This window comes from Lampetra fluviatilis, chromosome 69 (genome assembly GCF_964198595.1).
Source record: "Lampetra fluviatilis chromosome 69, kcLamFluv1.1, whole genome shotgun sequence".
Taxonomy (NCBI): domain Eukaryota; kingdom Metazoa; phylum Chordata; class Hyperoartia; order Petromyzontiformes; family Petromyzontidae; genus Lampetra; species Lampetra fluviatilis.
In genome coordinates this window covers 1368919-1396142 of record NC_136343.1, presented here as the reverse complement: position 1 = coordinate 1396142, position 27224 = coordinate 1368919, and the positions used below count along the sequence as shown (strand labels likewise).

Sequence of the window (27224 nt, the reverse complement as noted above, 5' to 3'; positions counted from 1 at the left end):
TGACCAATCACTCAGCACGCTGCCCACGATCCTGTTTCCCATATCGTGTCTGCGCGCACAACCACGCACCCAGCGCCGCCCCGTGATCCATCACTGTCGGCGTGCATCAACACCCCCACACTCGATGAAGCCACGCCCGGCACGTGCACACACACGCCCCCACCTTGTCAGCGCGCACCGCCACTACATATACATACTAAATGGATGGCCCCTTACCTCACCCTCCTCTAAACCTCACTTTACCTCACCCTCCCCAAAAGCTCAACTTACCTCACCATCCATTCCACATTCCTTTCCCTCCTAAGCCCTCTCCATGGCCTCCCTTCTCCTCCTAAGCCCTCTCCATAGCCTGGCATCTCCTCCCCCTCCCTCTACCCCCTCCTTCCCATCCTCTCCTCGCCCTCACCTTACCTCACCCTCCATTCCACCTTCCCCTCGCCCTCACTTCACCCTCTCCGTTTCTTGGGTTTCTGTATCGGTTTCTTGGGGTTCTATCTCTCCTCATCCTCAGGATTCACGACTCAGATCCACGATCTTCAATGGATCATTACAACATCCCACCAACATCCCAGGGTAGAGAGGCTGCAAGAATATCTGCCGAACCTCATGGATCACCTCCATGGAGTCGGCGTGGTAAAACGCCAGGAGCCCCCCCTCCCAGTGCAGGTGAAGCCCGATTCTGCGGGGGGAGGGGGCCCCCCTCACCGACAGTGCAGTCTCTACTCCATCATGAAACACTGAGAAGCTGTTATACCATTTCTCTAAACACCAGGAGGAGTCGCTCTCTCCCAGCAGCTGTGCTTCACCACTTCCTTTCCGTGGGATCGTCCCGTACGCGACTCCAACCCGCCACCACTCCGCGTCCCCCACGTCCACCTCCCAGTAGTGGTGGTCCGACGAGAAGCTCTCACAGCACAGGGCTTGTACGCAGCCATCAAACCGGTGTGGGTGATCAGGGCGATCCTGGGAGGCACGGGTCAGCGTCATCGTCCTGAGATCCGAGGAGATCTGGAGGTAGTTATGAGCTGATTTTGTGTCCAGAGTCGGTGAGCGTCCGTCTGTGACAACAGCGATGACAACATCACTACAGAACACCATCATCACCATCATCCACAATTACCACCATCAACATTACCATCACCAACCATCATTTTCACCATCAACAAGAACATCCCAAACATCACCATCACCAACCATCCTCGCCATCAATATCATCAATGACAACAACATAAACATCACCATCACCACCATCAACACTTTGAACATCAACAACATCACTCGCAATAAAAAACATCACAACCATCATAACCACTACTAGCACCATCACAAACAATCACCACCGCCATCACTACCATCACCACTATCCCTATCACTACCATCTTCATCACCAACATGACCAGCATCATAAACATTACAACGACCATCAAAACCATGATCACCACCATCACTACCATGACCACCATAACCAATATCATCGCTACTACCATCAGCGCCATCAGCAAAATCATCACCACCTATATTATCACGAATGTCACCATCATTACCATCACCACAACGGTCACTGCCATCACCACGACTAACATCATTACCAAACCCATCACCATTCCCATCACTCACATTATCACTAACATCAGCATCATTACCACCATCTTCATCACGACCACTATCACCATCATTATGACCATTACCAGTGTTGTAGATATTGGCCTTTTTCCAAAATTTATATTAAGAATAATTCTTCCAATATTTGTTTTATAATTGATCGGGGTGAGCATGGGACATGAAAGGGTGAGGCACAGCAGCTGCCCTTCACTCCGACCAAGCCGGAGATAAGCCATACAAAGTAATAAAAAAAACCCAAAACAAAGAAAAGAGAGGGAGGGGGGATGTCTAATGAGATTCTGGGGAAATCTCGACACGGCTTCAAAAACACACACGTACTCAAAACAGCGGGGGACACAAATCTCCCCGGACGAGAACTGACGAAATAGACAACGGTTTTTTTTGGTCGACTGTTTTTTTCTTCTAACAACGGTACAAGTTCAAAAACTTAGCGATAAGAATAAGTGAACATCATAGATCCACACACTCACCCTGATTAAAAACCAGGCTACAATCTACATTAGTGGATTATTATTTCTAATTTATTATTTTAATACTAATGTTATTCACCTTTTTTTTCTTCTATCTATGCGACCATACCAAAGCACCCAAGAATGAATTCTGGCAGTCAGGGATGTTTTTAAGCCAAAACGTAATTCTCCAACCTCGGGATATCAAATAATAATAACTCGAGAATAAACAGCATAAATCCCGGAATAAAGACGGGGAACGAAGGTTAATAAAACCCTAGGAATATACGTGGTGATAACAATGCTAAATCACAAATCTTGGATAAACATAAACCAAATAATAATGATGAAGTATTAGACGAAGGGTCATCCAGAAGAATAAAAAAGGCGAAATAGGCCAACCACACAGGACCAAGATAAAATGTATTCATAGAGAGAGCCTCCCAGCCGCCTTTGTCTTCCAGAAGCATGTGGTAGCAATAAAATCACAAAGAGAGAGACAAATGTAAAACCCCCGCGAGGGAAGAGGGGGAAGCAGGGGAATGGCACTCACAGGGAGAACCCCCTCCCTCCAGAGAGTTTATTTCAAAATCATAAATCGAGGTAGCAATTTGGGGCATCTGTTTTTCCACGGATGAAAATATGGCTTGAGGAGGGGGACAGGAACCAGGCCAGGGTGAGACTTAACAGATTGCTTAATAAAACAGAACACACACACGGAAACACGTACAGCTGTTGTCACAGGCTGAGAGCGATATCAAAGGAAGTTCCGGTCCTTTGTGAGAAGGCGAGCCGAGGGGAGAGATTTTCACGTAAAAACAGAGACACTACCCATACATTGATGTTACTGCAAGGGACAGAAGAGCTACGACCAGCGAGCAGACTCCGGGGCATGGCCTCGAGATCAACCATGGGTGTCGTGTCTCGCAGAGAGAAGGGACGATGTGTTGTTAAGAGCTGAGTTCGGCATGGACCGACAGAGTATCGCTGAAAGTTTTATTCTACATTTATCCTGATGTTTTGAGTCGCTTGCAAAGTCAAGGATTGCGATAAGTTGTATTGTACTAAGCTTTCACAGTTGCTTAAGAAGGTGCGAATACAATTTACAAGTTTTTGAGAGCGAGTCCCAGCTCCCACGAGCAGCTGCAGCTCGAGTTGAACTGACGAGCAACGTCAAGCAATCAGCCTCGAGAAAGGGCGGAAAGAGCCAAGTATCGTCCAAGCCAGCATCGCAGAGAACCAGCTGCACGCGCAATCGTGCGCTGCCACAGAGCACGGAGCAGGAGAGCACGCAGCAGCGCCACCGAGCGCCACCGAGCGCCACCGAGCAAAGAGTGTCAGCTGCCAGCGGACAAGCGAGTAGCATTGTGCCGACTCAGCTCATCCAGCAGGAGAAAGAGCCTGACCAGCCGCCCATGAGGAATAGGAGAGCGCCGGCGAGAGCGCCGTCGGTTCAACCCACACACACACCAACCAGCACCAGTTGGGAACCAAGACAAGAGTGAGGAACGGCGACCAGCAAAAGAGCTGGTGCATCGCCAAAGAGCAAGGGGCAGGAGAGAGCACGGGGCAAGAGAGAGCGTGTGCAACCAGCTCCATCGAACAAGGGTGTCAGCCACCAGCGAACGAACCGCGAGCGCATCGTTCATCGCCAGAGAGCACGGGGCAGGAGAGAGCGCGTGCAACCAGCTCATCCAGCAGTGGAAGGTGTCTGTAGCTGCCAGCGGACGAGCGGCAAGAGCGATCGAGCATCTTCAAGGACAAGCATCGTGCAGACGCAGCTCATCCAGCAGTAAAAGGAGCCGGCAGCTGCCAGCAGACACGCCCCGAGCGAGAGGGAGCAACGAAGCCGTTTGTATGACACGCCCACCCTCACACGCTCACTGCTCCGCAGGGAACAAACTAAATTTTGGTACAAGGAATGCCCAACCTCGACGTCTGCTTAACGCAAAGAATTAATCCAGGAGACAAAACCACCAACACACACACATATCGGGACTAATAACAAGAAGACTAATCTTCTTGGTTCTTTCGGTAAAGTCACGTAGAATGGAAATAATAAAATAATAAAAATAAAACATAATAAAATAATTCTCACGACGTTTCGGCCACAACGCAAGCAGCCGTCCTCAGGTGGAGAACAGGTCTGTCGAGAAGACAGAGTCTGAATGACACGCCCCAGGCTTGGAGCGACTATTTAAGCTGGGATGGAGGGGCGAAGAGCGCCTTGACAGAGGAATTTGCATATCAAGATGAATTTAGCATATTTATGGGAAGTGCAGGTATGCGATTAGTACTACTTGTGAAATGCGTCGGAGGTTTGGCGAGGGGTTTAAAGTCTTTATGCCCATGCATTATGCAGGATTAGCAGCATCAAAGGGAGGGGATAGGGGTAGCATTAACAAATGGAAGGAATGTTAATAGTATATAGCTGCAGTAGCTAAACCACCACGTAAACAACTAAAGTATAAACTACACAGTATCATCAGTATACTAAATATACTCTCCAATAAGCTGAGCTACTAACAGTAAGTAATACATGACAATTCTACGTCGCAAAAAATATAATATGCTTCCAGCTAAACTTTATTCTCTTACATCACACGAGTCGACACCGAACTATATACTGCCATAAGACAAACCCAATATTAAATGATATACTGTATTGCTATACACCACCCTATACTTTATACATTGTATACATTGTATACATTATACATTGTAATACATTGTAATATTACACTATGTATTATTCTACCCACCCTAATGTATATCACACTGCTGTATATTCACTATACAATTACGATACTTTGTACATTGTATTACGCATTAAAATGTTATACTATTTATTATTATACAATCCGCTATACACTGTACAATTGACCGTCGTGTGTAAGATACTAAGAGGAGGCAACGAAATATGTCAATGGGAGAGTAGGGAGAGAAGACTTGCAGCGGAGCAAAGAATCCATTCCCTGCGGAGAATACAAGATATATAGTCAATGCCAGTGAGTGGATTGCGGTCTGAAAGTCACCGTAAACGTGAACACAATCAGTTAAGATCCGAAATGGTTTATTACGTCCTTCCAATGATTGCTGAGCCAGAATCCATCTTCTCGGTTGAAATTGTCTCTGTGTTTGTATATGTGGATCGCCTCATGAACGAATCTCTCATGGTAGCCAGATGGCTTGCAGATAACCTCTGTCTTGGACAAGTCAATATCATGTGAGCCCACTGAATTGTAACAGTGATCTGCCATGACTGAGGTGTTTGTCCTACCGTGTTTCAAGTCTGCTTTATGTTCAGAATAGGGTCCGTTTGGTTTCTCCAATGTAACTGCTACCACAGAGGCAACTTAGTTTGTAGACGCCAGGAACCACATCTTTTACAGACGGGACCAGATCACGGATTTTATGTACTGTGTTGAATCGGACCTGGATCTTGTGTTCTATCAGGATTTTGAAGATCTTTTTTGTGACCTCAGCAATGTAGGGTAAGGTGATGGTTTTGAAAGGCTCCTCAACAGGATCCTTCTTGATGGTTGGAGTGATGGCTTTGCGGATTGTGTAGTCGGAGTAACCATTAGCCTTAAGAGCTTGGCGTACGTGTTTGAGTTCACTGGCAATGTGTTCCTGGTCGGAGATGCATTGCGCTCTATGGTATAGAGTCTTGATGAGGGAATTCTTCTGGAATGGATGGTGGTGGGAATCCGGTTTTAGGTAAGCATCCGTATGGGTGGCTTTCCTGTAGACAGAGTGGCTCATTGAACCATCAGGTCTCCTTTTAATTAAGACATCCAAAAAGGGTAGCTTGCCATCTTTTTCGACTTCCATGGTGAATCTGATGGCTGGGTGTATGGAATTGATGTGGTCAAGGAATTGGTCTAGAGCAGGCCGGCCATGTGGCCAGATGACAAAAGTGTCATCTACGTACCTCTTCCATAAGGTCGGGCGTAGAATGGCAGTCTGGATGGCGTCAGTCTCAAATTTCTCCATGAAAACGTTGGCTACAACCGGAGATAGGGGAGAGCCCATTGGGGTGCCCTCAGTTTGTTTGTAGAAAGTTCCATTCCAGGTGAAGTATGTATTGGTTAAGCAGTGTCTCACCAGGGGGGGGGGGGGTACCCCAGTATTCAGTCCTTGATGAACCAAGTCTTCAATGATTGCGATGGTGTCAGGTACAGAAACTTTGGTGAATAAGGAAACCACATCAAAACTGACAAGCAGGTCGTCTGGGGACAGGGAAATCCCCTTGATTGTCGTTACCAGGTCAGTAGAGTTTAGTACCGCAGAGGTGGTTTTTCCAGTGAAAGGCCGCAGGATTTCAGACAAAAAACGAGCCAGTTTGTAGGTGGGGGAGTTGATAGTAGAGACAATGGGACAAAGAGGTGTATCTTCTTAATGTATCTTTGGCAAGCCATATATTCTTGGTGGCCTGGCAGCAAAAGGTTTCAACGAGAACTGTTTGGTTTGATCAATTAATGCGGTTGAATCAGAAATGATTTTGTTGGTTTTAATGACGAGGCTGTTGGTGGGGTCTCTTTTTAAATCCGTTATATTAAGTTCACTTGCTTGCTTGCTTACGACCGTGCAAATCTTTCGGTCGTTTTTTAACCCACTTCCCGTGATCCAATCGAGCTGACATTTTGCACACAGACTCGTTGTGCGTGACAATTAATTTTCGTGAATTTTTTTTCCAAATTTTACACTGTTTAGGGGGGAAAATTATATTTATTTACCAATTGCTTAATGCTGGCAGGCTATCATCTGACCCATAGGTGGCAGCCATCTCAAGCCAGAGGACGAGAGGACTCTAGCCGCCCCGATGCCACGCATATAAAGAATTTATAGTGAAAAACTTTGTTTTTACGGGTTTCTTTTTTATTTTTGTATAGCTGCCATCGTTGAGCAGTTCTTGAATTTTGTTCTTGTATTCTATTTTGTCCATGATGACAGTGGCATTGCCTTTGTCGGCTGAGAGGATGACAATGTCATCCCTCTTTTTTAATTGAGCTAATTCAAAACGCTCATCTTTGCTGATGTTGCTAGCTGGCATCTTAGCGTTTTTGAGGGTTGCAGAGATTTCAGATCTTGCTACGTCTGCAGCGATGTGACTTAGGCCCTTGAGAACCACATCTACTCGGGCAATAATATCATTAACTGGTATGTGTCTAGGTTTGACTGCAAAGTTTAGTCCTTTTAGCTAAAACGGATTTCAGACCATCAGAAATAGAACTGTTACTGCGATTAATTACGACTTTGTTAACGTCTAGCTTTTCAGTGTGTGGGTCCGGTCTCTTCTTTGAGAGGCGGTTGAATTTGGAAATCAAGTTGTCCTTACATTTGGTCGACATAGCGACAGCTGAAGAGGCAGTCATTTTGTCTACATGTTCCCAATCTGATGTGGACATTGTTGCACTCAAAGAAAAGTGTGATTTGTAGAGTGTCTTGTCTAACTGATCTAGTTCGGTGCGCGTAAGTCTGATTTTTTATGAGATAAGAGCTAAGCTAGTTCTAGACAGAATTCGTTTAGCATTAGAAGAAGTTACAGCAGCAGAGGTTAGTGTAAATGTGATTGGTATTACCTTAGAGTCGCGGCATCTCTTCAGAAAGGTGAGAGACTCGATTAGCTGAGCCTTCTTATCCCGGAGTTTGTTGAAAGATCTTAAAGTTTTGTGGATCCCACCCCGTAGTGGCGATTAAATTTTGATTTGAAGCTTTCGTGACTGCAGGGATTCATAAATAGTCGCTCCAAGCCTGGGGCGTGTCATGCAGACTCTGTCTTCTCGACAGACCTGTTCTCCACCTGAGGACGGCTGCTTGCGTTGTGGCCGAAACGTCGTGAGAATTATTTTATTATGTTTTATTTATTTTATTTTATTATTTCCATTTTACGTGACTTTACCGAAAGAACCAAGAAGATGAATCCCTGCAGTCACGAAAGCTTTAAATCGAAAGAAGACTAATGATAAGGATGCGTCAACTATTAGTGATAACGAAGAACATTTCTGCCCATTAAGTTACGTGTATACGGTCGTTTAGAAGTATTTTAGTCGTTATTTTTATCTTTTATTACATACAATTTTACCAGTGAATTCATCGATGAAAACTAAACGTTTAGAAACCTACGTTACGAACCTATACAATCGCAGGGAGAATATTGTATAAAATCTTTCTTTTGATCACAGAATCTTGCCAGCGAATTTAATGAACATTAGCCAATTGATAAGCATCTGCTTAAGCAGGCACACTGCCGCACACCATTGTTCCAAGACAATTCGTTAAATGCATAATCTTACCGATGAATTCATTGACGCATACTTTGCCTTTGGGATATGTTTCTTTATTGCCGTTCGTATGAATATCGTCGCATGCATGTTTAAGGACTTTTTTCCTATCACCGTATATGCTCGCGTTACTCTGAGGAATTAATCGATTGTTCTGATTACCCAGTTTGACAACGTAATCATTGAGGGTTAAATGTACGGATCAATGAGGAGAACATCTCCAGGAGTACTGTGTGAACAATTCCAAGCATAAGAGTTCGCATATTAGAGTGTATGTTTTTGTTTAGAATTAAAGTTGCTTAACACAGAAGTGTCTGAGTGGTGCCTTCCTAAGTTCATGCATAATAATCTCAATTATAAGAACCGTATCCTGCGGTGAAATTTGAATTTGGAGACCTGACATTAACACACTAAGACTTAATCAGTAAATGTTAAAGCGAGAATAATTGTATTATCCCGATTGATAATACGACCCTAGACAACGAAGCTAAGCCCAATTATAATAACAGCATATAAGCGTAACCACATACATTCGCATAACTTAATAAGAGTATCTCCCTAATTGGCATAATTTATACGCATAATAGCATACATTAGCATAATTTCGTCTAATTATGTATTTTTAAAAATGTTCATGAAATTTTTATTCTTTTTTTATTAATTTTTAAAGACCCGGCATATACAAAACCAGCATCAGGAACTCATTTGAGGTTGAAACTGCCTAGCAGAGGCCCTGGACTGGATCAGATATCACCTGCCACTGATGTTAGCCATGGCGGGTAATCAAACCCAGGTAACTGGGTTCGTAGTGCAGTGTGCTAACCACTATGCCACCGCCCCCGCCCCCCCACACATGCATACACATTCACAGGCACACACTCCATCTCTACATCACAATTACCTCTGACTCGTAATGTTGATTATTTTCCCAAGAACGCCACATTGGCTCTGTTCAGTATGGTCCTGGAATGGGATGTGAACAAATACTAAGATCCCCTGTGAGGCCTTCACAGACTATTGGGGCAAGTGCTGTTCGTGTGTGTCTATGAATGCTGGCAAGGCATACGAAGTGGGTGGGCAGCACCACGCCCGACCACCTATGTCTCCTTAAGTTCCAGGAAAAAACAAAGACAAATATCACCCGTGTAGCCTTTACAGACTGTTGGGAAAATCATCACCGTTGAAGGCTTTCACGACACACGAGGGGGTGGGTGGCCTGCACTACGGCTGGCCGCCTTTGTCCCCTTAGTGGTGATGTCTATAAAATATCAGGTAATTATTTGAGGTTGAGTCGACCTCGTGCACACACAGGGATATTTTTTTTGTCAAGATGGCCCCATCACCCATGATTCACACTGAAGAACTCACATAGGAGTTTGACTGCAGTTGTCTTCAGGACTTTAAATGAGGCAAAGTCATCTTGGCTGGGAGCTGACGGTGGAGCTGCTGTAGCCCTCCCTGCCCTGTGAAAGCAGAGCAGACATGGCCACTGTCTCACGCAGAGCATCGTCATTCACAGGATCATCACAAGTCCATCACACAGGCACTCATCAATCAAAGCATCATCACTCATTTAACATTTACAGCATCACCACACAGAATTACTATTAGCACACACAGCATCACCACACAGTATCAACACACAACATCACCACACATAGCATAATCACACAGCATTACCACACAGCATTACCACACACAGCATCATCACACACAGCATTACCACACAGCATTACCACACAGCATCATCACCACACAGCATCACCACCACACAGCATCACCACACACCATCATCACTCACAGCTTCACCACACAGCATCATCACTCACAGCTTCACCACACAGCATCATAACTCACAGCTTCACCACACACAGCCTCATCACACAGCATCATCACCACACACAGCCTCATCACACAGCATCACCACACAGCATCATCACCACACAACATTGCTATCACCACACATAGCATCATCACACACAGCATCCCCCCTCACACAACCAGTGTCTCACTGTCCGCACCCCACACTCAGTATCATGTTATCGTGTGTCGAGTCGTGAGTGAAAGTCGTATTTTACCTGCGCATCTCCTCCACGTGCCCCTGTGAGAGAGAGAGAGACAAAATTACTGTGACTCGACATCCAATCTCTCGTGATCAGTGGAGTTCCCACTGCAACACCGTGGGTGGAATATAAACCCCAAAGTCTTGGCTTATGACCCCATGATCACCAACACTCACTTACGGGGCAAATATTTCAGAGTGAAACCGGTTGATAGTCAGCTATAAACCACTATTTAAATTTCTCCTCGTAAGGCCCAGGGAGCGAAAGAGCTATTTTTCAGAAGCGACCTGGCCACAAATGATAGCTCAACGAAGTGGTTAATCTCGTGGAAATTTATAGCAGCCCGATACTCTAAAATCACGTTTCCAAATGTGGAAGGAATTTTTTGAGGACTCGGAGAAAAATCCATGAAACGATGGAAAGAGACACGAAAACTATAAATATATAAGGACGTCAGGGCTGGGATCAAATCCCCGACCATCGGTATACCAGGCAAGGTAGCTAACATCTCACTACCCCTATGAGGACCAACACTGATTTACTGGGCAAATATTTCAGAGTGAGACCGGTTAATATTAATCTGTGTTGAGAATTTCTGAGTCCTCGTAATTTCTATCGTCAATGCCCACGTGGCAGGTCTTGCAGAAGGGGTGGTCAATACACAATGATATCATTAATACGCGTATGAGACCTCGTATTTATTTTAACTTCCATAATATGAACAATGAAGGTAGCGCATCCAAGAGGAGGTCCACAAAGTAGGAAGCAGAGATGACATTGGCTCGTGAGCAGGCGCTGGTGGATTGTTGTTTTGCGGCATCATCAGATGTGGTAATGGCTTGGGGAGGACTTCATCCATCAGTAGATAGATCATGGCTGATGATAACCATGAATACCATGTACATTGTTGTTGCTGTTGTTATAGGGTTTATTTAAAAAGCGCAATTCCAATAACATTTAGTTTATATTCACAATGAAACAAACTTAATGGGAATCTGTTATAGAACAGGAGAGATAATTAATTTAACTGAGAAAATAAGAGATGGCCTTCCAAATGGCAGCCACTAGAGCTGCGATGCGAATCCATGAGTGGAGCTGTGTTTTCAAGCCCAGTGGATGCGAACTCTCATTCAGGAGCCTCTCTCTGCTGCTGGTGAGAGGGCTCTGTGCCAATAGCGACACTGGAGACTCATTGCTCACCTGTAGGAAAGCGAGCGAGTCCCTCTCCTGTGCTAGGGCCTCCAAGCGAGTTGCTGCTGCCTGGAGCTCGCTGATCTCCCGCTGGTGGCGAGCGATCTTCTTCTCGATCTGGGTCAGCACCTCGCGCCCTTTCTGCTCCGCTTCCTCTAAAGCCGCCTTCTCCTCCGCATACAACGCTGCTCTCGAGTGGGCGAATCTGACCGAGATTGAGGCCTTTTCATTTGTCATGGATCCCTGCAAAGAGAAATGCCACCTCTGTTCATTAATGTCTGGCCCTTTGTGAAATGACATTCAGGTCGGTGTGACCCAAGTGCAACTCTCATGATGTCCAGACAGTGATACGAGTCTGCAGCACTAAGGCCTCCTTCTTCCTCTGCCTTTGATAATGCATTTTCACTACAACACAATTCGCCATAACGGGTGGGGGCTGTGAGGCATTGAAATAATCAAATACCATCATGAGTACATTTAGCGTCTGTGACATTCTCATTATGAAAGACAAAAGGGTTAACGCTTTGTTTACCTTCGTATGAAGCAAAGGGAAGCCTGTAATTTGCCTTCATCAAATAAATCCTCAATGAGTCTCATTTCAATTAAATATTTAATTGGGATGATAGGTCAATTCCTCTTTAAATAAGTGTTTTGAATGTGAGAAGAAACCCACCACAGATGTATAAATGAAAAAAGTGGATCATGAACCCACTTGCTTTGCTATACTGCCACCTGGCCAACCCAAAGCCGAACTGGTTTCAGTATTATGGTGTACAACTGTCTGTGTGATCCACCAAATCTGCCACCAGAGTATTGCAACACGTTCCTTCGGAGTGGGCAGGTATGAACTTGGTTGGACAGCGCATTTGTGCGATCCGTGTCATGCGGCGCAAGCTGCGTTGGGCGGCGCATCACGTGGTGCTGAGCCTGCCCGAAGCGCTCTATGAAATACAAATCGAGGGCGTGGCTATGCACGACAGACAGACAAATAATCCCTGGAGGGCAGTGTGGAACTGTTGTTCCTACCTGCATTATGTGAACTCTTATCGACTACAACTTTGATTGTAGTGCTGTTCATTGCTGACCCTATGCCATGTTGGTCTTCTGGATCTGTGCTCAGCAACCAAAACGAATGAAAACAAGCCACGCATATTCCTTCGAGTAAATTGTCCACTGGCAAAATATCACCTCGTGGAGATGCCGGGGATTGAACCCGGGGCCTCACACATGCTAAGCGTGTACTCTACCACTGATCTACATCGCTATGGTGGTTCTACCTTGGTACGGGGTGAAACTTCGTCATCAGCTTCTTCCTCTCCCTTTTCACCCCACTCACTCTCCTGTTGGCCCTGGGCCCTGAACCCATAGATTCTGCACAGAGTCCAAGCAAAATTAATTTTTTTGAAACAAAAAAAATATCAAGAATACATGTGGATGGATCCTATAATGCTTTCCCAATTTATTTATTCTGGGAAATATTACTGGTAGGAACCTCCTGGTTACACCAGCCCACAGGGGATTATTGTGTCCGTCCGTCCGTCGTGGATCCAAAAATGGGAGGGGTGGGGCTGGGTGGAGAGGGTGGGGAGGGGAGGGTGGGGAGGGTGGGGCTTGATGGGGGGTGGGAGGGGTGGGGCTGGGTGGGGAGGGGCTGGTCACCCCGTGGTGCCCTGATAAAACTCAACATTTAACCTACTCACGCCGGCTTGTGCCCGCCCTCACAGTCGGCCATATTTGCAAAATACACCACGCCGCCGTTGACCCTGGCCATTGACCGAGCAACCCAACGTCCCTACCAGCTCCCTCCGCAGGAATGTGTTAAATTCAGAAATAAAAAAAAGTGTTTTGGATACTTTTAAGCACTTGTTTTCATCTCCAAATTTTTTAATAAACAATTTGATAACTGTGTGCATCGCTAGTTATACAAATAGCAAGTTCCTGAAATCAACATCCGAAGGTATCGTTCATTTAGGGTAATATTAACGAAAGTTAATGTGCACCCCTATTACAGGGACATTGACACAGCCAATTGATTTTGGAAATGAACCTTTGTTGGAAACAAATTAACTAAACCCAGGGCCTCACACATGCAAAGCGTGTGCTCAACCACACTGGGTCAGTCTGAACCCAGTAACGTGACCTCGTTGTGTAAGGGGGCTATCGGGGTCATGGTTTGAGTTGAAGACTCTACTCGGAAATCTCGCAGATATGTTCCTTTTGCCGGTTGTTAGATAGCAGCACTTGGAAGCAAGCATTACCTGGGCTACTTCCGAGAACCATGGAAGTTCAAGTTCAAGTGCAAGTTCATTTATTAGGTATAGGCCTGTGAGCCATTCGGCTCTTGAATCGGGTGCAACCGCAACAAACAAAAAACAAAAACATGAACAAGAATACATCTTATAGTGACTATGTGCAAACAGAAAATCCAAGAAAAGACAGCAAAAAATTGCAGAAAAAGCACCGTACACCAACACTGTGTGCAAAAATCCCAGTGGGATGCAAGTCAAACAACAACAACCACAAGACAACTTAGATTAAGGCCATCAGTCTAACTCTGTACTACAACAAACAAACATGTCCAAACCAAAACACTTTTCGAAAATCACCAAAATAAACCCATAAAAGCAATGAAACAGTGGTCATAGGAACTGTGACCGAATTTTCACAATAAACGACGTAAACAACATGTACTACCAAACTCTGCAGCCATAGCTGGCTGCATGAGTCACTCCACAACAGTAGGAGCATCAGTCAGAGTATCAACATTTTTCAATGCACCTTTAAGATCAGCACACTAAATTAAAACACAGTTCATACTTTGCAGTGATCATCCGGAGCGAAACATTGTATTTTAGGCCACTAAATTGCAGTGGCAGCTAGGGGTGTACAACTCCTCTAGAGCAGTTTTGAGTGAAGATCTCATAGGTAGTGATTCAAGTTGCAGTTTATTGCCAATAGCATTCCAGACCCTGGGGGCATCAATAGCAAAGGCCCTTCTTCCTCCAGTATTTGTACGGCAATAAGGAATGTGAAGCTGGTAAATGAGCGAAGACCTTAGGTCAAATTTGTTCTTTGAAACAGAAAGTGACATCTCATCCACATTAGGGGCCATCAAAGAACACACGCCTAGATAAATATGGCCCAGTGGCCTAATGGATAAGTCACCAGCTTCTGGTAGTTGGGGGATTGCGGGTTTGAGTCCCATCTGTGTCTTTAGTTTTGATTTAAAGCTTTCGTGACTGCAGGGATTCATCTTCTTGGTTCTTTCGGTAAAGTCACGTAGAAGGGAAGTAATAAAATAATAAAAATAAAACATAATAAAATTATGTTTTATTTTTAGAGTCTGTCGCCTCGACGGACCTGGTTTTCACCTGAGGACGGCTGCTTGCGTTGTGGCCGAAACGTCGTGAGAATAATTTTATTATGTTTTATTTGTATTATTTTATTACTTCCCTTCTACGTGACTTTACCGAAAGAACCAAGAAGATGTGTCTTTAGTGTTTTGTTAAAAATGCAACGATAATATTTATTCTTCAAATCACAATTTGATTTCCCATTCAATTACCTAGGCATAATTTACCTCGACTCTTTTCAAGAAAATTTCCCAAGTATCCTGATATAATTCCATTCGTTGAGTTCTCCTTCAGCGATGAAGACTCCAGACTGATTTTCGTCTCACTCACTCCGTTCGACCACCACTCGGCAGGTCACAACACTTTTCTATCGGCTTCTTCCAAGCACTGCTCGAATTTGGAAGTCCAAGCGACAATTTCAAGTCTAATAATCTTTCTAATTTCCATAAATATGTTAACTGTTATCGACAACTTTGGTTGTCGTGCTGTTCATTGCTGACCGTAGGACATGTTGGTCTTCTGGATCTGTGCTCAGCAACCACAACAAATGAAAACAAGCAGGCGTTTTTTGTCCAGGCCACGCATATTCCTTTGAGTAAAATTAGCCACTGACAAAACATCACCTCGTGGAGATGCCGGGGATTGAAACGGGGGCCTCACACATGCGAAGCGTGCACTCTACCACTGAGCTACATCCCCATTCTGTTTCTACCTGGGTGCAGTTCCACCTCGGTACGGGGTGAAACTTCGTCATCAGCTTCTTCCTCTCCCTTGTCACCCCACTCACTCTGCTGTTGGCCCTGAGCCCTGTACACATCGTGTTTGCACAGAGTCCAAGCAAAATTAATTTCTTTGAAACAAAAAGAAATAACAAGAATACATGTGGATGGATACTATAATGCTTTCCCAATTTATTTATTCTTGGAAATGTTTCATTCGGAAATAAAAAAGTGCATTGGATACTTCTAAGCACTTGTTTTCATCTCCAAATGTTTAAATAAACAATTTGATCACTGTGTGCATCGGTAGTTATACAAACAGCAAGTTCCGAAAATCAAGACAAATTCATCCGAAGGTATCGTTCATATCGGGTAATATTTACGAGAGTTCACGTGCACCCCGATTACAGGGACATGGACACAGCCAATAAATTTTGGAAATCAACCTTTGTTGGAAACATAAATTAAAGCTTCCAACATGGAGATGCCGGGGATTGAACCCGGGCCCTCACACATGCAAAGCGTGCGCTCTCCCACTGAGCTACATCCCCACCACGCTGGCAGCCAGGCAGGTAGCCAACCCCCTTAACTATCGGCCCCTCCCCTTACCCCCCCTCCCTTAGGCCCCTCCCCCCACCCCCATTCCCTTAGGCCCCTCCCCTCCTCCCTTAGGCCCCTCCCCTGACCACCCCCCCATATCCTGAGGCCCCTCCCCTGACGCCACCTCCCTTAGGCCCCTCCTCTGACCCCCCCCCCCTTCGAGGCCCCTCTCCTGACTCACTCCCCCCTTCCTTAGGCCCCTCCCCTGACCCTCCTCCCTTAGGCACCTCCCCTCTCCGTACCCGGCAGTAGGTCTCCACCAATCAAAGAGCTGTGTATATTATATATTTATTTATGCACGACAGACAGTCAGACAGACAAAATATCCCTGGTGGGCAGTGTGGAACATTGTTCCTACCTGTATAAGAGGTATGTACCACCTCATCTGGCCAATATTGCTAACGGATGTTGAAGTGGTAAGTTGTATGGAGATATGGGAATATGTAATTCCCACCACTGAATCAATTCCTTATTGGAGATGAGAGCCACCTTTTTGCTCGTCTGTTCATTGAGGCACATTGACCGTTGTCTTTAGTCCCACGGTGTGTTCAAAGCCAATGGAAGTCCACGTTAATAAATGGAGTTTACCTCCATTACAAACCCTATTCAGGGTGGAGTGACAGGGTCCGGCCCAGATGCGGTACCTGTACGTCCCTCCGAGCGGCCTCCATCTTCCTCACAAACTCCTCCGCCTTCCTCCTCTTCTCCTCCACCGCCTGCGTCTCCTCACCCACTTGTTTCTGTGAGAGACATCACCAGGGGAGACTCCACTCACTCTCCGAGCGTCCCCACTCACCCCCACTCCACTTGGACCCCTCCACAGTGACTGTCCCAGCTCCAGGCAGCAGCGGCCCCATGCAGTCATGGAGGCCGGGGGAGAGAGCGCTGCACGGAACTGATTTCACGAGGAGCTCAAACGCCTCCTGGAGCTCACGGAGCTCGAGTCCAGGACCCACTCACTCTGCACTCCAGAGGTTCACTTCACGTGCATTCAGTACCATTGGAGATTCACTGTCATGGTACTGGTATTTCCCCCCCTTAATTTGACATGGTAAACTTGCTGATAAAATGTGCATATTCTTAGTTAAGATTACATTTTAAGATTGTGTGTGATTTGAATATATTTATTCTTGAAATAAAATGAAAATCCAGCCTTTTTGTCAACCACTGCTGGAGAGAGCCTACCCACTCTGTATCCATCATGGGGATTGTTTTGCCATGAACTTCCAACCACGTCATCACTTTACAGCAACTCCTTCTGCAAGTTCCCAATGGATTAATATTCACTCAGGGTCCAAGCACTAAATAACGCCTGCAGCATTCCCTTCAATGTAGCCCTGAATGCTCGTTTGTCAAAACGCCAGGAAGTTGGATATACAAGTTGGATATACAAGCACCTCAGTAATAACTACTAGTTATTACTCTAATCTCAGTAGCTACTACTGAAGAGTCAATTGATACTACTATAGAGTCAGCAAATACTACTGTAGAGTTGGTAGAAACAACTGTAGACTAAGTAGATACTACCATAGAGTCAATATATACTATTATAGAGTCAATAGTGATTTCTGTAGAGTCAGTAGTTATTACTGTAAAGTCGAAATATACTACTGTCGAGTCAATAAATACCACTATAGATTCAGCAGATACTACTATAGTCATTATATACGATTGTAGAATCAGGAGTTCTACTATAGAGTCGATAGATACTACTATAGAATCGTTAGATAATACTATAGCGTCTGTAGATACTACAGCCTCTATAGATACGTCTATAGATTCAGTAGATACTGCTATAGAGTCAGCAGATACTGCTATATAGTTAGTAGTTACTACTAACGTCAGTGGATACTACTATAGAGTCAAGAGATACTACTATAGATTCAGCAGATACAATTATAGTAATTAAATACTACTGTAGAGTCAATAGTTACTTCTATAGTCGGTTGATACTACGACACTGTCGGTAGTTATTACTATAGATTCATACTACTACAGTCAGTAGATACCGCTATTGAGTTAGCAGATACTGCTAGAGTTATTAGTTACTACTATAGTCAGTGGCTACCATTATACAGTCAGTAGTTACTACTATAGAGTCCATAGATGCTACTGCAGTCAGTAGATACTACTGTAGGGTCAGTGTATACTATAGTGTCAGTAGATACTAATACTATAGAGTCAGTAGATTCTGCTGTCAGTAGATATAACTACGGTCAGTAGATACTACTATACAGTCAGTAGATACTATAGTCGGTAGATACTTCTATACAGTCAGATACAACTGTATAATCACTGGACACGACTGTATAGTCACTAGATACTATTGTAGATTCACTAGATGCTACTTTAAAGTCAGTAAATACTATTATACAGTCAGTAGATACTACTGTAGTGTCATTAGATACTACTATAGAGTCAGTAGTTACGACTGTACACTCGGGGGATACTACTGTATAGTCGGTAGATACTACTGTTAAGTCAGTAGTCACTACTGTAGGGTCACTAGATACTAACGTAGAGTCATTAGATGTGACTGTAGAGGCAGTAGTTACTACTGTAGTCGGAATATACTACTGTAGGGGCGGTAGATAGTACTGTAAGAGCAGCTTTCTTATACCAAAAAATAAGCTACGCCTTAACTGGGGGGAGCAATAAGTCTGACGCTTGTTTGAGGTGTTTTAAATCAAACTGTTTCTTTATTTCTTTGTTGCACAAAAACGAGTGATTTCGAAAGTTATATCTTTGCCTGTTTATGTACTGTATCACGTTGTCGCAAGGTCAAAAACTGTGTCCACTCGCTCACTGCCTGGCTCTTCTCCTAACTTCCCGTTTATAGTCAGACCGGAAGTGACGTCATGGGTTCAACAAACGGAGCGTCTAACCACAGGGGGGTTCTAAACAGTTGGAATATTCCAAATAAAATATGCCCAGTCTGTCAACAAATGTGTAGAGTAGTTCGGGAACGTTATGTCACGCGCACCTTCCAGTGCGATGACGTCATAGGATGTGACGTCATCCGTGCCTTTCGGTGCGATGACATCATGGGAAGTGACGTCATGCGCGCTGGGCGGGACGATGACGTTATATCTCCTCGGGGTACTTAAGGTAGAGCCCGTGACAAAAGCGGGGTCGTTGTGGAAGCCCGGGAAGGTGAACGGTGGAAGAGTTAACCGGGGGTAGGGCTCACGGAGTCTGGCTGATCCCCCATCCGACGCAGAGGAGAGAGCCCGGGAACTAGCCGAGCGACGAAATAGACAGAGTATGGGTCCGGGTGAAGGACCGAGCATAGGACCCCTACCCCTGGGGAATAGTTCTTAATCCCTTAATAAATACTGACGTAAGCCCTTAATAAACAACTGGCGTAAGCCCTTACAGAAGATCTGCATCTGAGTCGTCTTTTGCACCTTAACAAATGTATGACAGATGGACATCAAATGTATACGCAGAAATAACACATTAACTTTTTGTCTTATGGCTCTTACATTACATACCACAAAAGCATAAATAATAAACTTTACTTATAACAATAATAATTTCTTGTATTTCTGCCACTTATTGGCTTTTTTTAGCTTTATCTTATCCGTACACTTTCATGCTGCTTCTGGTAACAGACAGAGCTTTGTAATAGGTCACTCTAGTGTGTTGAACTTCGTTTTAACACACGCGTGATGGAATGGAACCGTCGATAGATAATACTGTACAGTCGGTAGATACTAGTATAGAGTCAGTGGATACTACTATAGAGTCAGTACATACTACTACAGTGAGTACATAGACTATAGAGTCAGTAGTCACTTCTATAGAGTCAGCAAATACTGCTATAGAGTCAGCAGATACTACTATAGAGTTAGTTACTACTGTAGTGCCTGAAAGTACGCGCCACATGCGAGAGTGGGTATACGCGTGAGTGGAGTACAGTGGGAGCAAACGAGGTCGAGGGGTTGTTGTTGCTAGGCGTAGAAAGAAGGGTAGAGACGAGTAGGGGGCAACTAAGGACACAGGGCGCTGATTGGCTGGGAGTTGTTGTTGTCCAAAGGAGGTGACGCGCTGTCTGAGGACAGTAGCAGGTGGTAAGGGGTAATTAAGGACGCAAGACGCTGATTGGCCGAGGAGTTGTTGTTGTCGCTAAGTGGCGCCGCATTGTCTGGGAAAACATGCTAGGTGCCAGCGGGGGCTGGGGGCGAGTGGCGTCGCAGGGGATGCCTCAGATTAATTGGTTGGGGGATAAAGAGAGGGGGTTTTGGAGCAGACGGGAGTTCGCGCCTGGGAGGAGACAGAGGATGTTGGAGTCGAAGCAGCGGAGCTAATAGTAGTGGAGAAGTGTAGGGTAGCAGTGGAGAAGTGTAGGATAGAAGTGGAGAAGTGTAGGGTAGCAGTGGAGATACCAGCAGAAGCGGCTGGAGTGAGACGACGAAGCCAGTAGAAAGCGGCTGGAGTGTGGGAAGAGAAGCTGATAGAGATACGACTGAGTGTGACGGCGGAGCCGATAAAGAGCGGCTGAACTGTGACAGGGAGAGTGGAGAGGTGAGTCGACAGAGAGACGTGGAGCGAGTGAGGCCGGCGGAATGCGGCGAGCGAGCGGAGAGTGCGGAGGAGAAATGTTGATCGGTGTTAGCTGGAGGAATGTTGATCGGTATACGCGAAATAAAAGGAGAGAGAAAAGCCAGAAGCTGTCGTATCAAGTCGAGCACTACACTACTATAGTCAGTGGATACTACTATACAGTCAGTAGATACTACTGTAGTGACATGGGTGCTCCTTCTCGTCACAGATATTCGGCGCATGCCCCACTGGGTGTCACCGGTTGTGCTAACCGGATGTGGACTTGAAGGGGGAGTGGGAGCACCTGTTCATCACTCCTGCTCTACCAGTTGTTCTCTGAAGTTGGACTTGAGCCAGGCGGATGGACCAGCAACTCGGACACGCTCTAAGACACCGCATTCCTGATTTATGCGCGTCTGCCGTTCTTGCATGTCGGTTACCGTTGTTGTGCATTGCCTTCCATTCCTTAATTATTTCTTGCTTGTTGCACGGAGGACGGGCCGGTGTTCCATACCGGATCCTAATCCCTTCCCTTTCGTTAATTGTGTTTGTCATTGTACTCTCCGTTGTGTCTGGTGTGATTCCTGATTGTGATGCCGTCGCTCGCATAATTTTATCCTATTGCAGCCGGGACGGCTGAATTTTTCATTGGGGGGGGGGTCATGTAATGCGAGCGTAAATGGAGTTGCTGCTGGGCTCTGGCCCAATCACAAGGCCCGGGGTATTGGGGGGTGGAGCCCGGTATGGGGGGTGTGTGGGAGGGGCCGCCGTTCACCTTGGCTCCAATGGGAAGCGAGGTGAATGGCGGTGGAGCCAGCAGGGCAGTATGGGAAGGCCGGATCTGACAATCCGGAAGGGGAGGAGTCAGGGTCACGTTGGGGAGAAGATATAGGTGGGAGCCCGGAAGGGATCGGGGGAGTTGTTGGAGTGAAGAAGCGGGACCACTTTGGGTGGCTGCCGCGCCATCAGCCACGTGGCTGATGGGGCTTTGGCACACCATCGGCCAGCGGTGTGCGGAGCGGGGGGGAACGGAGCGACTGACGGGAGAGCGCGTGCGGGGCGCTCGCGAGAAGGAGCTAACGGAGCAGCGTGCGCGGCACGCGAGAGGAGCGTGCGCGGCAGGCGAGAGGAGCGTGCGCGGCGCGTGAGAGGAGACGCTGGTCCCTTGTCAGGACCAGCGGGGTGTGAGGACGAGTGGAGGAGCTGAGGAGGAAGCGCGTGTGGGGCGCGCGCGATACAACGCTGGTCCGCGGAGGAGACCAGCGGGGTGAGGAGAAAGAACTTAAATAAAAGACAAACGGAGACCAGCAGTGCCTGACGGAGTCTTTTATTACACTACTATAGAGTCTATAAATAATACCGTATAATCAGTAGATACTACTATAGAGTCAGTACATACAACTAGTCAGTAGATATCACTACAGTGAGTATACACTGCTTGCAGAGTCAGTACATATGACTATAGAGTCAGTAGTTACTTCTATAGAGTCAGCAGATACTACTATAAAGTTAGTAGTTACTACTATAGTCATTAGATACTACTTTACAGTCAGTAGATACTATAGTCAGTATAACTACTGTAGAATCAGTAGATACTACAGTAGATACTACTATACAGTCAGTAGATACTACTATACAGTCAGCAGATACTACTATACAGTCAGTACATACTACTTTAGAGTCAATAGATCAGACATGGGCAAAGTACGGCCCGTTGGGCTTTTTAATCCGGCCCGCCGAACTTGTCCAAATATTATTATTATTAAATTAAATTTTACCTTCCTCCTGTAATGCCCCCATTTCCCCATTAGAAGGCACACTTTGACCGGGAGTGTGGTGTATAGGGCTCGAAAGGGGCATATGATCTCGCAATGCATTGTGGGCCATCAGCGCCATTTTCAGGGTTTGTTTACATTGCTGAGTTAGATACGGTGCTCTCTTCACTTTTTCGCTTTGCCCTGTGAGCCCTTCTGTAAAATGAGCAGATCAAAGAAAAGGAAAGTGGACAATGAGTGCCGAGTGTTTAACACGGAGTGGACAACAAAATACTTTTTCACTGAAGTCCAATTGAAGGCTGTATGCCTGATATGCTGAGAAACTGTCGCAGTTTTCAAGGAGTACAACATCAGCCGTCACTTTGCTACGAAGCATGCTAACTACGCTAGCAAGCAGTCAATGCAAGAACGGGTGGCTACGGCTCAGAAGTTGGCGGCTAATTTACAGACTCAGCAACATTTTTTCACCGACAAACTACGATTCAAGAGTCAACTACCAAGGCAAGTTTTTGGTGGCATTCGAAATAGCAAAGGCTAGCAAGCCTTTCTCCGAAGGCGAGTTTGTAAAAGAATACATGGTACAGACAGCAGACATCTTGTGTCCGGAGATTAAAAGCAAATTTGAAAAAGTCAGTTTATCACAACAGGACTGTGACTCGCCGTGTGGAACTGATTGATGAAAATATAGCCAGTCAATTAAACAAAAAGTCCGATTCCTTTGAATTATATTCACTAGCACTGGATTAAAGTACGGACGTAAAATACAGTGCGCAGCTCCTCATTTTTTCCGAGGCATTGACGACAGTTTTGCGATAACAGAGGAGTTTTTTACCATGGAGTCCCTGAAAGGAACAACGCGGGGAGAGGACTTGTATAACCAGGTATCTGCTGTCATCGATATAATGAAGCTACCTTGGAGTAAACTTGTGAATGTCACAATGGTTGGATCGCCAAATTTAACTGGAAAAAATGTTGGGCTGCTGAAAAGTATCCAGGATAAAGTGAAAGAGGAAAACCCTGTCCAGGATCTTATTTTCCTTCACTGCATCATTCATCAGGAATCCCTGTGTAAGTCTGTATTGCAGCTTAATCATGTCGTGAATCCAGTCGTAAAACTTGTGAAATTTATACGAGCAAGAGGACTTCAGCACCGTCAGTTTATTACATTCCTGGAGGAAACTGATGCAGATCATCAGGACTTGCTGTACCACTCTCGTGTCCACTGGTTAAATTTGGGGAAAGTGTTACAACGAGTGTGGGAGCTGAAAGAGGACACCATCGCATTTTTGGAGTTGATGGGGAAATCTGACGAATTCCCTGAGCTAAGCGACAAGAACTGGCTTAGTGACTTTGCGTTTTCTGTGGACATATTTTCACACATGAATGAGCTGAATGTGAAACTGCAGGGGAAAGATCAGTTTGTTCACGACATGTACAAACATGTGAAAGCCTTCAAATCAAAGCTCACTTTGTTCTCCGGATAAATTGCGAACAAATCTTTCGCTCATTTCCCCACACTTGCCATGCAGGAAGAGGCACCGTGAAACGCAAAAAATACAGCAAATCACTTGAGGACCTGCACGGAGAATTCTGCCATAGGTTTTTTGATTTCGAAAATATTGAACAGTCACTTCAGCTGGTGTCCTGTCCCCTGTCACAAGACCCTGAAACAGCACCACAGGAGCTGCAGTTGGAACTGATAGATCTTCAGTCTGACTCCGTCCTAAAGGAGAAGTTCAACTCTGTTAAACTGAATTACTTTTATGCTTCACTGAACAGCCACGTTTCCAAATCTCCGGAGGATTGCACAGAAGATACTGACTTTGTTTGGCTCGACTTGTGTGTGAGCAGACATTCGGCGTCATGAACGCCAACAAAGCCCGTCACAGATCAAAGTTAACAGATCAGCACCTCAGATCTATCCTGAGAATTGCCACAACCAAAATAACTCCAGACTTGGATGCACTGGCAAAAATGGGAGATCAACAACACTGTTCCCACTGAAACTGAAAGTGATGATGTGTTGCTGCAGCGAGGATGGAGCCAAATCTCTGACACACAGCCTGCGTGGCTGCTCTAACCTGTTAATGTAGATAATGAAGAAGTTCAAGTGAGGTAATTGGCTTGGGCGCAGGCCTCAGATATTTTCATGATGTTTGATCAGTCACGTTACGACATGTTTTTGTATTGTTCATGTTTGTGCAATTTGTTAAATTGCCTTGCAAATAAATGCTTTGCTACCTGTTAAAGGCCAAATCCTTTCATGTAATGATTTTTACATGTAATTTATATTAGTCCACACAAACACTCCATCCATCTGTTCCTGGCCCAGCCCCTCTGTCAAATTTTAGAACCCATTGTGGCCCACGAGAAAAAAAGTTTGGCCACCCCTGCACTAGATACTACTGTAGTGACATAAAATAAGTAATGTAGCAGCATAGCACTGGCTGCTGGTGGGGAAGGGGATCTGCGGCTTAGAGCAGTCCTGACATCAGAAGGCCAGGTGATATACCAGAGAAGATATTAGGGGGGAAGGTTACAGAAGGAGGACAGGGGGAAGCTCCGGGAACGCGCTGGTAGGTTCTAGAAAGGGGGCGTGGCCGGGGCGGAGCGAAGCCACGCTGGGAGCATAAAAGGGGGCCCTGATCGAGAGCTCAGGGTTGTAGTATGGATTGGGATCTCCGTCGTGCTGTTGAAGATTGTCGCCATCGACACTGTCATCTCGTCGCTATCATTGCTGTCGTCTTCACTCGATATTGCACTGCTAGACGGTAGTTGGCTGTCTCGGTTCAGCGCTGTCAGTGTTAGACGGCAAGTGTTGTGTATAGGCTAGCAACCAACTTAAGGTTGTGTATAAACGAGCGACAGAAGAGTGTGTATCAGCATTGGGTGTGTATTGCGCAAAGGGTGTTCGGTTTAATAAAATAAGTTCCCACCACTCTTAGCGCCTCCGAGTTCAGTCACTACACTACTATAGAATCACTAGATGCTACTTTAGAGTAAGTTGGTACTACAATAGAGTCACTAGATACTGCTGACTCTATTGTTTGAGGGTGTGTAGGTATATAAGCCTACAAAATACAAATTGGCTGGAGAGGGGGGGTTTAAAGATTTTTGGAGGGGGTCGACAATTTTTGGAAACCTTTTAGATCAATTATTTACCCCCAACTTACTATTACTTTTTGATTCAGGACTTCTGCAAGCCTCTTGTAATTTTGTTGAGGGACAAATGGACAGACAAACAGAACGCCGGGTTTTCACAATAGCTTCGTATTTGTGTATGTATATTTTGTGTTTTTTAAGAGAAGACAAGTTTTGAAATACATTTTCCCCCAGGCAAAGCCGGGGACTTCCTCCTAGTAAGATGTATACAATGTTATTTAAAATAATATACAGAAGTAACCCGACTTTAACTCCAACATATACATTCTTGGATTAAGCTCATAGAGGTACTGTAAAGCGCACCTGCTCTTGACACATCATAGGACATGGGGATCATTCATGAACTCAGAGGGACACTGAGACTCAGAGGGACGCATGGACACACATGGAGATACTGAGACTCAGAGGGACACATGGGGGACACTGTATTTATGTGGAATGTTGTCAATGTACTATGAGTCTACCCTTCAAACACTCGTTTGAAAAATAAATTGACAGGCATGTCAAATATTAAATCCACTTAAAAATGAGTCTGAGCCACCTCCTCCTCACCTTTCGTTTATCGTGCTCCACCTTCAGAGTGACGAGCTCGTGCCCTCGATGATCCACAGAGACGGTGCAGTCCCTGCAGATGAGGCGTCCGTCGTTAATGCAATAGAAGCAGTACTCGTCACCATGCTCCACGCACCGTCGATTCTCCAGGTTCACACCGGGCGACACCAGGACGTGGTCACTAAACTTTGCCAACTTTCGGTGGGGCGCGACGTGGGTCACACAGAACGACGTCTCACACTGAAGGCAAGTCTTCACTGCGGGCTTCCTGCAATGATCGCAGCAAACAGCAGAAGCAGCAGCATCGGCAGCCATGGACTCATCCACTCGCAGCTGCTCGATGAGGTTGGTGAGTGTCACGCTCTTGTTCAGCTTTGGCCTCCGAGGAAAAGTCACTCGGCACTGCGGGCAGGAGAATAACTCTGCCGTATCCCAGGCGTCTTCCACGCACTTGAGGCAGAACGAGTGGCCGCAGCTGAGTGTGCAGGGGTAGCGGAAGGTGTCCAGGCAGATGGGGCAGTTAAACTCCCCTGGAACCTCGCTATCACTGGCAGCCACACTCGCCATGGCCCTGTCGCTCCACTCAGAGATGGGCGCTGGATTGAGCTCAGGGAGTATCTAGCTGGAGCTCCGTCAGTCGCTGGCTGTAGATCTGACAGTCTTTCTGTAGCACAGTCTTCCTGTAGCTGAGGGAGCTTCTTAATGTAGCTCACGCTATCTTTGCCTGTAGTTCCGGCAGACTGGCTGTAGCTCTGGCAGTATCTAGCTATAGCTCACGCAGTCTCTGGCGACATCTGAGACATTAAACCAGGAACAAGCAACCTAAATATGAGGCAGGTTAAAGTACAAACTCTTTTAGTTTTTTTTTGCATATCATAAGGCGCGCCCTGGAATGTGTTGACTGT

The 27224-nt window shown here is 45.7% G+C and overlaps 1 protein-coding gene and 2 non-coding genes across 3 annotated transcripts; all 3 read right to left on the bottom strand.

The window, feature by feature from the left end:
- Window positions 1-507: 507 nt before the first annotated feature.
- LOC144952632 (E3 ubiquitin/ISG15 ligase TRIM25-like) lies at window positions 508-26886 on the bottom strand. The gene is made up of 6 exons (XM_078883113.1): window positions 26320-26886; window positions 16930-17025; window positions 11623-11856; window positions 10438-10460; window positions 9728-9822; window positions 508-1058 (listed from the first exon to the last, which is right to left on the bottom strand). Exons 1-6 carry the CDS (start codon window positions 26884-26886, stop codon window positions 508-510), a joined length of 1566 nt encoding a protein of 521 aa, XP_078739239.1.
- TRNAA-CGC (transfer RNA alanine (anticodon CGC)) lies at window positions 15594-15665 on the bottom strand. Its single transcript has one exon. It is a non-coding gene; the product is annotated as a tRNA-Ala (tRNA).
- On the bottom strand, window positions 16165-16236 carry TRNAA-UGC (transfer RNA alanine (anticodon UGC)). Its single transcript has one exon. It is a non-coding gene; the product is annotated as a tRNA-Ala (tRNA).
- Window positions 26887-27224: the final 338 nt, after the last annotated feature.